We start from the raw sequence: 11,329 nt of genomic DNA, 5'->3' as shown, positions 1-11,329 counted from the left end.
GCAATATCACCACATGAAACAAAAGAGTCATAAAGCTTTCAACAAATTGATGTTGTTGATCAATTCATCTATTAGAAACTCGACCAAAAGACGAAGCAACTTTTGCGTTCTTGCTCTTGTAATCACTCCATGTGCCATGTGCAAACAATCGAAGCACATCAAAGTAGACATAATTTTCAGTTCCTTCAAGCTGCACATATTCCACAGTAAAAAAACAAATGCATATGAAACAAGATCCAGTAACAATCAACAATTTTATTTTGTCTTTGGTTGCAACAAAATTCTAATTATACATCCTTTGCTCAAACCCAGAAACTACACCACCAAAATATACACAGAAAAATGAAACTTCCACAATAAATAAATAGAAACATGGGAACTTGAAGAAAATTAGGGACAACAATAATTTCCGAAAAGGCAAAAAGGGCAGGGTGGGAGGTGACTTCTGTGACATCGAGTGATGAGGCTTGCTTCATGAAGTGATCAATGACCTCCTCTTGCTTTTGCTTTCTAAAAGGGTGTATTAATGAATTTTTATATATTGAATTGAGTTTGTGAGAGTTGTTTAGATAGTAAATTTGGGTTTAAAAAGAGATTGATTCTTTAATTAAAAATAATATGGGTGTAAAGAGTAAGTTAGGTGTAGGAAGAGGTTATATGAGTTCAAATAAAATTTCCCTTAAAAAAAATACAATTGTGAGGAGTATAAAATGAAATTTTTGGAATGCTAATAACAGCTCTTTTTTAATTTGCACTGGAATTTGATAAACCACGCATTCAGAATATTTCAAATCCAATCCCCTGTACTCATTCGTACAGACACCAAACACCACACTGACCTCAGACCGTCCAGATACCTCACCGTCTCCACGTGTACGGCGATCACCACCCCACAAATAGAAGCTCCGTACTCTCCCTCCTTTGCCCTCATCTTCTACACGCTCTGTGAAACTCTAATGAAAAATAAATTCAAAAAAATTAAAAAAATACAAAAAGTTTTCATTGGCTCTGCATTCTCACCTTTATATTCAAGTTTCGCGGCAACGCCTCCTCTCTATCTCATTCTCTCTCTACACCACGCACTCTCTCTCTCTCTCTCTCTCTCCTCCTCCGGACCACTTTCTCTCTCTAGAACGCCCTCGCTGCTGTCCTCTTTTTTATGGTTGAATTCCGGACTTCATAAACTTTACGAAGAGTAAGTACACCTCCGATCTGTGATTTTTAGGGTTTAGAAAAGAGTCATCGGCTCTGAATAATTTGAAATTTTGGGAATTAATGCTTTGAGAATGACTCTGAATTTTTGCTGATTTAGGAGTGGTGGTGGGAAGCGGTTCTTTTGAACGAGTATTGTAGGTTTCAGTGATTGTGGAGGGGGTTTTTGAATTTTGGGAGTCGATCTCGAAATGTTATGGGCTTTTGAGGAATTGAGGGTTTTTCCGTATCTGAATTTGGTGTTTGGGTTGTGCTTGAGGTTGAATTTGAATTTTGCAGACTGTTTGGTTTTCAAAAATTTAGTTTTCTATGAGAAAATGATGACAAGCAAAGGGGAAGGTGTTTATTTTGTAAATTGTTTGTGTTCCTCATCACTTGTAATGAAAAAGGAAAGGGATTTTTAATTTTTTTGAAGTGGTTGTACCTTGTGGTTTGATGCTCGTTCGATCTCCTGCTTTGGGTTTTTCTGTTTTGGGTCTTAATTTGTTTCAGAGGAAAATGGGTTTTTCTGTTTTGGCTTGTTCTTGAAGAGAAAACATACTGTTTTAGATTTTTGATTGTGGTAGTGTTGCGCTTAGTTGAGTGTCGAACTGTAGTTGGTGTCACTGGGTAGGAGATGGTTTAAATCAGTGGCACAAATACAGTTCTCTAACTTTTGTTATGTGCTTCAGATACGCGAACCTTGCCATGGCCCCAACAAGAAAAGCCAAAGGTGTAAAGCGGTATGCAACTGTAAATGAGGCATCTCAGGAGAAATATGGCGGAGGGTCAAACAAAAAGAAGCAACGGGTAACTCATGGTTTCTTTGTTTATTTTTCATTTCGGCATTTGTGAAGACTACTTACATAAATTCTTAACTGATGTTTTGTTTGTTCAATTTTTTTGCATAGAAGAGAAAGTTGTCTGATAAGTTGGGACCGCTGTGGAGCAATGGAGAGCTTCAGTGTTTTTATGATGCATACAGAAAATATGGGAAAGATTGGAGGAAGGTATACTCGTATTTGGTTTCCTGGTTCAATTTGCCTTTGGAAATTTTGTTGACAACTAAAGCTGTTTGGTGGTGCTACTGCCATATATCAGCTTTAGGCTAATTGCACAGTACTTGGTGAAGCATATTGTAAGCAAATTTCATTTTGCCTACTTTAATGTTGCACTAATAGTAGTTTGCTAAAATGAATTGTTCTTTTATGCACTTTATGTTTTCTTTATTCCCTTATCTTTTAGATATTTGATTTCTGTGGATTTCTAGGTGGCTGCTGCAGTGCGCAACAGAAGCATTGAGATGGTGGAGGCTCTTTACAATATGAACCGAGTATGTGTGTTCCATGATACTACCTCAACCTTATCATTAAACTTTCATTATAAGGTGGTCTTTTACCATTTCTGACAATATGAATTGTTTATGCTTCTGATTTCAGGCGTATTTGTCATTGCCAGAGGGGACAGCTTCTGTAGTTGGCCTTAAAGCAATGATGACAGATCACTATAGTGTTATGGTGAGACTGGAGTACTCTTTCAAGTTTGTCCCCTGGTTTTGGATTTAAAACATTATTTGGAATATGTTTGGGTTTTTACTTGGAGATGGTATTCTAATTTCCAAAACTACTACCTGAGGGTCACTGTTGATATGGTTTGAAGCACATCATGGGCTCTTAAGTTTACTAACAATGTCACAGTACGCGTAAAAGAATGAATGTCATTAAAGCTATCCATTTTTTTTCCTTCACATTATATAGTCTTGTATGTGCTATATTAGTATGAACTTGAATATTTCTACTCATCAGGCATCTCTTTGTAACTCAATTTCTTACCTCTAAATTGACAGGAAGGCAGCGATAGTGAAAGAGAGAGCAATGATGCTTTAGGATTTTCTCGAAAACCACAGAAACGCAAGCTTGGGAAAGATCAGCCCAGTGTCTCGAAAGATGTTTTCCACTCTCATCCAAGTGCATCGCTTGAAGGATGCCTGTCATTAGTAAAAAGGAGAAAGCTTGATGGTATGATACTTTATGTGATGAACAACATCATACTGGGGCGTCAACCATATTTATTTCTTTGTACTAATTGTTCTTTTACCTCATATCCTTTACATTTGAATGGCTGAGGATTAATATGCTGGTTGCAGAGTTAAAGTTGATAAGGAATAAGAAATATAACATAAGAAGTTTGGTTTGTTGGATCTGTGATACCACAGAGTGTCCATAATATCAAATGGGAAATTGACAAAGAGAGTTGGTGTGTGTAGATGTTAGCGTATATCTCAGTGGAAGGAGAAAAAAAATGAAAAGGAAGTAATTTTGTATGGTAGATTACCATGGTAAATGAATATTAGATTTTCTTTTAGTGCTTCAGGTGAATTTGGAAGAACTGTTTTTTTCCTTGTTTTGGTGGGGGAGAGTGAGGGTTGGGACTTCTTTTTATAGGTTGGAAGGTCTTCCTATCGCTACCCAATGATGCTCCATTGGGTTCAGTGATTGATTGATTTTGACTGTGACTAATGTAGTCATATTTGTTTAGGATTTCTTTTCCATGTTGGAAACCTAAATTTCAGTGTAGTAGTAGAGTATATTTATTCTTTGGAAAATGTTTACATGCATGTAGCCGGTTGCAGTGTTAGTTCATATATTCTTGTTTGTTGTCATTATATGATCATGGAACTGTCTTGAATATATTTTCTGATGGTATAAATAAATTGAAAAATGATTATCATTTGAAGCTTGCTTTCTGTTATTTTGACTTCAAATTTTAATCAGGTGACCAGCCTCGTGTAGTTGGGAAGAGGACGCCTCGCGTCCCAGTTTCATATCCGCATAAGAAAGATGATAAGGAAGCTTATATTTTTCCAATTAAAAAGGGTCGGAAGTCAGAGGGAGACAATGATGATGATGTTTCGCATGTGGTAGCGTTATTGACTCAAGCTTCGCAAAGAGGAGGCTCTCCCCAAGTTTCTCAAACGCCATACAGAAGACCTGTTCATTTAAAATCTTCTTCTGTTCAGAGCTCAGAAAGAATGGTACATAATATGGGTTCACTTGTTCTGGCCCTACATTTGTTGTCTTATTCATAGAGGGTTATTATTTGATTCTCTTTTGTTTATGTAATATAGCATCCACCACCAGGGAAAGCACTTGCCAACCTTCGTCGTGCTTCAATGGACGAAGACTGGTTGGAAGGTAGTATAGGAAGTGGTGGGGCCGAAACAGGAGACTATCCCAGAGATTTGTTAGAATGTGTAGGTACAGTAGAAATGCCTTCAAAGGGAAAGAAGTTGTATAAAAAGAAAGGGAAAGTTAAACACAGTGGGAATCATCAGTTTGATGATGGCGGTGAAGCATGCAGTGGCACTGAAGAAGTACCTAATCTAAGTTCTAGGGCAACAGATGATATTGAAGTTTCAAATACAAAAGGGGAACAACTTTCTCCACAAGGTCAATGGACGAAGAGCAAAAAACTTTATTTTGGAGGTAATTTTGCTTATGCGCATCATATATTGTTGGCATTCCGGGACAGAATAATGACTATTTAATTGTTACTTTCTTCTTCTTTTTCTTTTCATGCAATTGAAAGTTGAAGTAAATGGTGTGATGTTATCTTTTATTTTCTGGAATATGTTTTTTCTTTGTTGTGGAATTTTGTTTTGTTCTTTTCTATTTGAAGTCTGTAATGAACTTAACTTGTTAGGAGACACTGCCATATACAGGAACTCGATAAAAAGGGAACGCAAGTGCTTATTATTTGGAACTTATGACAAGTAGTGGTTGTTGAAGTACAATTCAGTCACATTGCTGTACATTTATGTATTAATTGTGCTGATTGTGGAGATTATTTTAGAACCTAGAGGACAAACACTGAATCCAACCATACTTTTGTACATTTACCTTTTATTTGCGCTGATTATTTATGCATATTAATATCACAATCAGGGGCATACAAATACCTAATTGCACAGACACCTTTAATAACCATTTTAATTTTGAATTCCATCAATTGCTTGTTTTTTTTATAAATATTTTTAGTACCATGAACTATATATCTTGAGCTATTTGGTTTGAGAGTTGCTTTATATGTCTTGTAACGATATATTGATATTGCAATTATTCTTCTTGCAGATAAAAGTTCATGCTTGGATGCTCTGCAAACTTTAGCTGATTTGTCTCTGATGATGCCAGAATCAATGGAATCTGGTATGTAGATTGTTGCTTAGAAAATTTCCTGGATGGGTGTTGTTACTTTTTAGTGAGACATTTTATCTATACATAGGGAAAATAGATCACCAGGTATAACTTAATAACTTTAGTGAGACATCCATTCGCATTTTACATTTACAATTTTGAGAGGATGGATAAATTTGAAGAAAATGACTATAGATGAATTCATGAAATAATAGTTTAGTGCAGCGTTTTGAACTGCACTTTGTTCTCGGGATTCATGTTTTTATCTGGGTGCAATTGCTAATTTTTCACATCTATTATGCATGGTTAAATGATCAAATATTTTCTCTTAAGGTATGATGTTATCCGTATTTGTTGGATATAGGATCGTCTGTCCAGTTGAAAGATGGAGGAGCAAACGTAGATGCGGAAGATAAATTTAGTGTACCTGAAACCACATCTACAAGCCAATTTAGAAAGAAAAATAAACTCCCCAGTGCAAAACATAGAGTGCCTTGCACAATTTCTGGACTTGAGGGTACCAATTCCAAAAAGTCCAAAGTTGGGAGGGATCCAGCAATTGATATTAATACTGTCTCAGAATCGGAACAACAATCTCAGTCTACCACCAAGATATTGAAAAGGAAACGGAAGTCTTTGGTACCAAAGGTAAACATAGCAATGAAGGTTGATTATCAATGTAAACTTAACTCTCTTAGAATCTCTCTTACCTTTAATTTGGTGATGACAGCAATTCTTGTTCACGTTTCAGATATCAAATGCTGATGCTCATATGGATTCTGATATGAATGAACCTTCAAAGACTGAGGTATGTATTGCAGATCCTTTTTCTTCATATTTGAACATTTTTTTAATTGTCTTCCGTAGAGAGCCCATATTTTGTGGTTACTTTTTGGATTCCAAGTCTTGTAGCTATGAGCTATATATGAAGCATGGATATCCATATGATAAAGGTACAACAATATAGCCATTCCAGGAGAAAAAAAGGATATAACCAGTATATAAATGTATTATGTTTGGTACTATTTTATCAATGGGTTGTAAGTTTGTTGGATATTTTGAAACATACAATTGTATTTGTGTTATCCCCAAATGCAGTCACATTCCATTTCCATTAGGATGATATATACACACATACATTATGGCTTCAAATTCTGGATCTTTTGAGGTGGACATTATATTGAATGAAGTAAATGATTCTTTACCTGTCATTTTGTTTGAGTTATGTTTTACTTCATTTCCATGCCATATGTTGTAGGGATTTGGTGAAGAAGAAAATAAACCAGTGACTAAAGGAAAACGCACTGGTCAAGTCTCTACTCCTTCGAAACAATGGAAATCAGCCAGATCACTGGAAGGATCTTTGAATAGCGATCATAGGCGAACATTGACTGATTTAACGGGATCGACCGCGCAAGTGCCCACGTCAAGCCAAGTTAATTTGCCAACGAAACGAACAAGTAGACGTAAAATGTATATACCCAGAACATTGCACCCCAAAGAGAATTCTTGTGAGAAAAAATTGAAAAATCAACTTAACACACGCTCAAACTCAGTGCAGGACAGATCACTCCATCTAAAGGTAAAGTCATATGTCCTATTTTTCTCTCTAAATTTTTCCATGTTTAGAACCAAAGTATTCTATTCTCATATAATTAATTTGCAGGAGAAGATCTCTTGTTGCTTGTCATCACATTTATTACGTAGATGGTGCACTTTTGAGTGGTTTTATAGCGCACTTGACTACGCTTGGTTTGCCAAAAGGGAGTTTGAGGAGTACTTAAATCATGTTGGACTGGGACACATTCCGAGACTAACTCGTGTTGAATGGGGTGTCATTAGAAGGTGCATATTTCAAGTAGATAGAATATGGTATGTAAATTGTGAAAATATTAACTGAATATTGTTGCATTGCTTTCTTTACATTGCAGTTCCCTTGGCAAACCTCGGAGGTTTTCTGAGCACTTTCTACATGAAGAAAGGGAGAAACTTAAACAATATCGGGAATCTGTGAGGAAACATTATGCTGAACTTCGTACTGGTGTGAGGGAAGGACTCCCAACAGATTTAGCAAGACCTTTATCAGTTGGGCAACGAGTAATTGCTCTACATCCTAAAACAAGAGAAGTTCACGATGGAAGTGTGCTCACCGTTGATCATGATAAGTGCAGGGTTCAGTTTGACCGTCCAGATATAGGAGTTGAATTTGTCATGGTAGGGGATTCTTTTAACTTGTCTACATGTCATTCTTTCCATTTTGTATTCGTTTGTCATCATGGAAACTTTTTCTAGTCTCATTTTCGACAAACTACTTATTGACAATCTTGCACCCATCTTCACACACCAAATACTAGCTTATTTGATCTTTATTGAGTTAAATAGTTACCAATGCTAGGTAAACTGTTTTCCCTCGACCATCCTATCTGAGGATTATTTGTGTGCATGACTCTTGGATTGAGATGCTTGACCTTATGTTTGTAATTAAATATTGGGTTCTACCAGATATATCACTCAAGTTATTACTTTTAGGGAATTATGTTCAAGTTTTCTGTTTAGCTCTTACTGAATTGTTTTATTATCAGAAATTGAAATAAAATTATGTGGCTATTGATTCAAATAAAGACTGCTACACGAACCATAAAAACCTTAGGTTATGCATTCAAAGGTTACAGACTGATTATATACTAATAAAAGAAGATGAACCCAAAAGATTTCAGATGACACCTGCTGTTCGCTATGCAGCTTGATAATTTGATATTTTATTCTTTTGGTTTCCTTTTCTTATGTGCTATCAAGTGCTAGTGAATCAGAATGCTAAATCAAGAAAATCCATCTACTTATTTTGAGATATGACATGAGAAAATTTCTTTGCAGGATGTTGATTGTATGCCTTCGAACCCATTGGATAATATGCCAGAAGCTCTTAGGAAACGGAATATTGCTTTTGACAAATTCTCGTGTACATCCAAGGAGCCAAATAAAATTGGAAATCTAAATTTTGGAGGGCCTATGATGTTTGCTTCAAGTGGACATTTGGTGAAAGCAACTAGCCCCATGGATGCCTTCATAAAGCAGGAGAAGGTCAGCATTTCTACTAAAGCAAAATTGTGAATTTGTTTTTTGTTAAAACTCTTTGCAGTTCATAAAATCCACTGCTTATCTTGTATTCTGGAAGTCTTTTTTCATGCTGTAGATGTTGCATTTGACCTCAGTTTTATCTTTTCATTTTCATTAACATTTTCTGTACATTTTACGGCCTATAATTATGGTTGATGAATGTATGAGGATGCTGCTTCTAGAAACCAAAGTGTGTGGTCGGGAGGTAATAAATTCGAGAAATGGGCAGTTGCCTTTTCACCTAACCATACAACATAGCTTAAGCCCCCAATGACCAGGCTTTTTTACTACAATTTCGCTTGGGAAGCACCAAACGTCATAATGCCCATAGGTTAAATGGTAATCTCTTTCTTCTACCGGTAACAGGCATTTAGTGGCCCGCCCAGTGAATATGTTGAGTAGGCACCTTTTCCTGCATAGATTAGGAAGAAAGGGGAAAAAAAACTTATATTGTTGAACGAACTCTTCTTAATGGTTGAACTGCATTTCATGTCTGTAAAGAGGAATAATAGGGGGGATGTTCAGGCAACATAGATCAGTCTCAAAATTCTGGATGCTAGTTAGTTTTCATGAGTAATCAACTAATTTTCTTAAAATTTTGTACAGTGGGATGCAATTCATACAACTGCACAACCAAAAGCAGCATTAGCTGATATTGGTAGGGCACAACAGACAGCATATAGTCAACCTGGTATCGTGGTGGCACATAATCAAGCAAGGGAAGCTGATATACGAGCTCTTTCTGAGTTGAATAGTGCTCTTGATAAGAAGGTAATCGTGTTTTTTTTTTTAACCCTTGAAGCTGATTAATAGATGTATTTATTGTCAAATTGTGAACATCCTGATGCCGCATTACGCATGCATTTCGTTGTCTTATCATAAATTCAGTTAGCTTGAAAGCTGTCTTCTGTTCTGTATGTAAAACTTTTGTTTCTGTTTCCAACCTTTAAGCCACTCCCTCCTGAACTCCTTAGGTCTTCTAATTTCCTCATTATGGTCGTCGGTGCCCTTTCCCACTTTGGTCAACTGTCTTCGTGTTGTCTTTATCCATCCCTGTGAATCTTTCAGCATCAAGCTTCTTTGCTAAACTTCCTTGAATTTGTAACGATGCTCAGAAAGAGTCACTTTTGTTTTTCGAATTTTAGGAGGCATTGTTGATGGAGCTTAGGAACACAAATAATAACATTTTGGAAAACAAGAACAGTGGAGAATGCACTTTAAAAGATAGCGAGCCTTTTAAGAAGCATTACGCCATGGTACTTGTACAGCTAAAGGAAGCCAGTGGCCAGGCATGTGGCTTCCGTGAATTTATATCATGCTTTACATCTGTTTTTGGTATACCATATTCTGCTCTGACCTTGTAGCGGCCCTAAATAATCACTTCCACATGCAGGTTTCTTCAGCTTTGGTTAATTTGAGGCAACGTAATACTTACCCTGCAAATTCCTTGCCTCCTTGGATGAAACAACCAGCCAATTCCACCATCCATGGTGACCCGAGTTCCTTCGACAGCTCTATTTCTCAAGAGTCAGGATCTAGTGTTGCTGACATTGTTGAAGTTTCAAAATCGAAAGCACATATGATGGTTAATGCTGCTATTCAGGTAACTGGATTTGTTGTAATTTTGGGCTTGTACGATATTGGTCTTCACATTTGGACCGTATTTTTTCAAATGGCTGATAATCCAAACATTAGTTTTCTTCATCGCTGGGGAATATCCAAGCAGTTGCTCTTTTTTCTTTCTTCGTTTTCTTCGGTATTGAAATTGAATGCAGTTAGTGTGGTAACACAATGATGCTATCATTACAGGTAATGGCGTCAGGGAAGTGCGGGGAAGATGCTTACGTTGGGATAAGAGAGGCTCTAGATTCCATCGATAACCAGCATTTCACATCAGAGTCTAGATTACCTGTGAACAGGTCTCAAGAGCAAGTAAATGGTAGTTTGGGCCAACGCAATCAGATAAGTTCCGGCACATCAGGTCCCAACTTGACCAGTGATTCATCTGCGCCGAAGTTGCATACCGACGCTGACAAAAATGAGGCTCAGATTCTTTCGGAGGTCATCTCTGCATGCGTGATGGCTGTACACATGATACAGGTAAACTGAGCTAGTGTCGAGTTACATCGGTAGAGAAAAATGCTAGTGTTCACTTTGACTTGGTCATCTCTTACCTGTAACTGGATTCGTAACTGCATTATGCTGAATATTTTTCACTTGTCCGTGAGCAGACGTGCACTGAACGACAGTTTCCTCCGGCTGTTGTTGCTCAAGTATTAGATTACGCAGCGACAAGCCTGCATCCACGCTGCCCCCAGAACGTTGGAATTTACAGAGAAATACAAATGTGCATGGGCAGAATCAAGACACAGATATTAGCACTCGTACCAACTTGAGTCCGATGCTTCCTTCCAGTCTCCGACTCTCCGGAGTTGTTTTGATTTCTAAAATTATTCTAGACCAAACAAACTTAGCTGACTGCCAATTAAGCGCATCGGATTGAGTTTCTTGGCGCTGAAGCCTGTAAATTAGAAGCTGTTCCGTGTATATAGTCGATCTTCGGTCCTCGTTTTCTCTGATGCCCTGTTGGCCAAAAGAAAAACGAGTACATGTTTCTGCATAATGGTTGCCAATTTCTACAGCTTCTCACTCATTTTCCAGTGAAAAGTATGACTAATCTACCTTGGAAACTAATTCTACAAGCAACTAAAGCTATAATAACGCCTAACCACAACAACACCCCAATTGGCCAGCACCACGGTGGCACGGCCGGTGTGAGCCATTGCTTAGGTGAGCCATATAAGAACTGTAACCGTTTCGATATTAAG

General features: G+C 37.3%; 1 protein-coding gene across 5 annotated transcripts; it reads left to right on the top strand.

Moving 5' to 3' along the window:
- Positions 1–957: 957 nt before the first annotated feature.
- On the top strand, positions 958–11,195 carry LOC126593132 (protein ALWAYS EARLY 2-like). 5 transcript variants are annotated; one of them, XM_050259029.1, is made up of 21 exons: positions 958–1,195; positions 1,313–1,471; positions 1,884–2,001; positions 2,103–2,201; positions 2,462–2,524; positions 2,631–2,708; positions 3,038–3,209; positions 3,966–4,225; positions 4,319–4,676; positions 5,322–5,396; positions 5,749–6,032; positions 6,136–6,192; positions 6,643–6,966; positions 7,051–7,229; positions 7,316–7,598; positions 8,259–8,465; positions 9,108–9,272; positions 9,647–9,790; positions 9,895–10,104; positions 10,311–10,601; positions 10,733–11,195. In XM_050259029.1, exons 2-21 carry the CDS (start codon positions 1,404–1,406, stop codon positions 10,895–10,897), a joined length of 3,600 nt encoding a protein of 1,199 aa, XP_050114986.1. In that variant the 5' UTR covers positions 958–1,195; positions 1,313–1,403; the 3' UTR covers positions 10,898–11,195. The 5 variants fall into 5 exon arrangements, with proteins under 5 accessions (XP_050114986.1, XP_050114983.1, XP_050114984.1 ...); XM_050259026.1 differs by lacking the exon at positions 1,313–1,471 and having other exon boundaries at positions 2,106–2,201; XM_050259027.1 differs by lacking the exon at positions 1,313–1,471 and having other exon boundaries at positions 9,647–9,757.
- The last annotated feature ends 134 nt before the right edge of the window (positions 11,196–11,329 follow it).

The sequence above is a fragment of the Malus sylvestris genome, chromosome 12, assembly GCF_916048215.2.
Source record: "Malus sylvestris chromosome 12, drMalSylv7.2, whole genome shotgun sequence".
NCBI classification, from domain to species: domain Eukaryota; kingdom Viridiplantae; phylum Streptophyta; class Magnoliopsida; order Rosales; family Rosaceae; genus Malus; species Malus sylvestris.
This window is presented reverse-complemented; position numbering and strand designations above follow the sequence as displayed.

Excerpts from the sequence above, each read along its gene's own strand:
- LOC126593132 (XM_050259029.1), top strand. The coding sequence starts at position 1,404 with ATGTTATGGGCTTTTGAGGAATTGAGGGTTTTTCCGTATCTGAATTTG. Across the intron at positions 4,226-4,318 it reads TTCAGAGCTCAGAAAGAATG|CATCCACCACCAGGGAAAGC; the intron begins GTACATAATATG and ends TATGTAATATAG. Across the intron at positions 9,791-9,894 it reads TAAAGGAAGCCAGTGGCCAG|GTTTCTTCAGCTTTGGTTAA; the intron begins GCATGTGGCTTC and ends TTCCACATGCAG.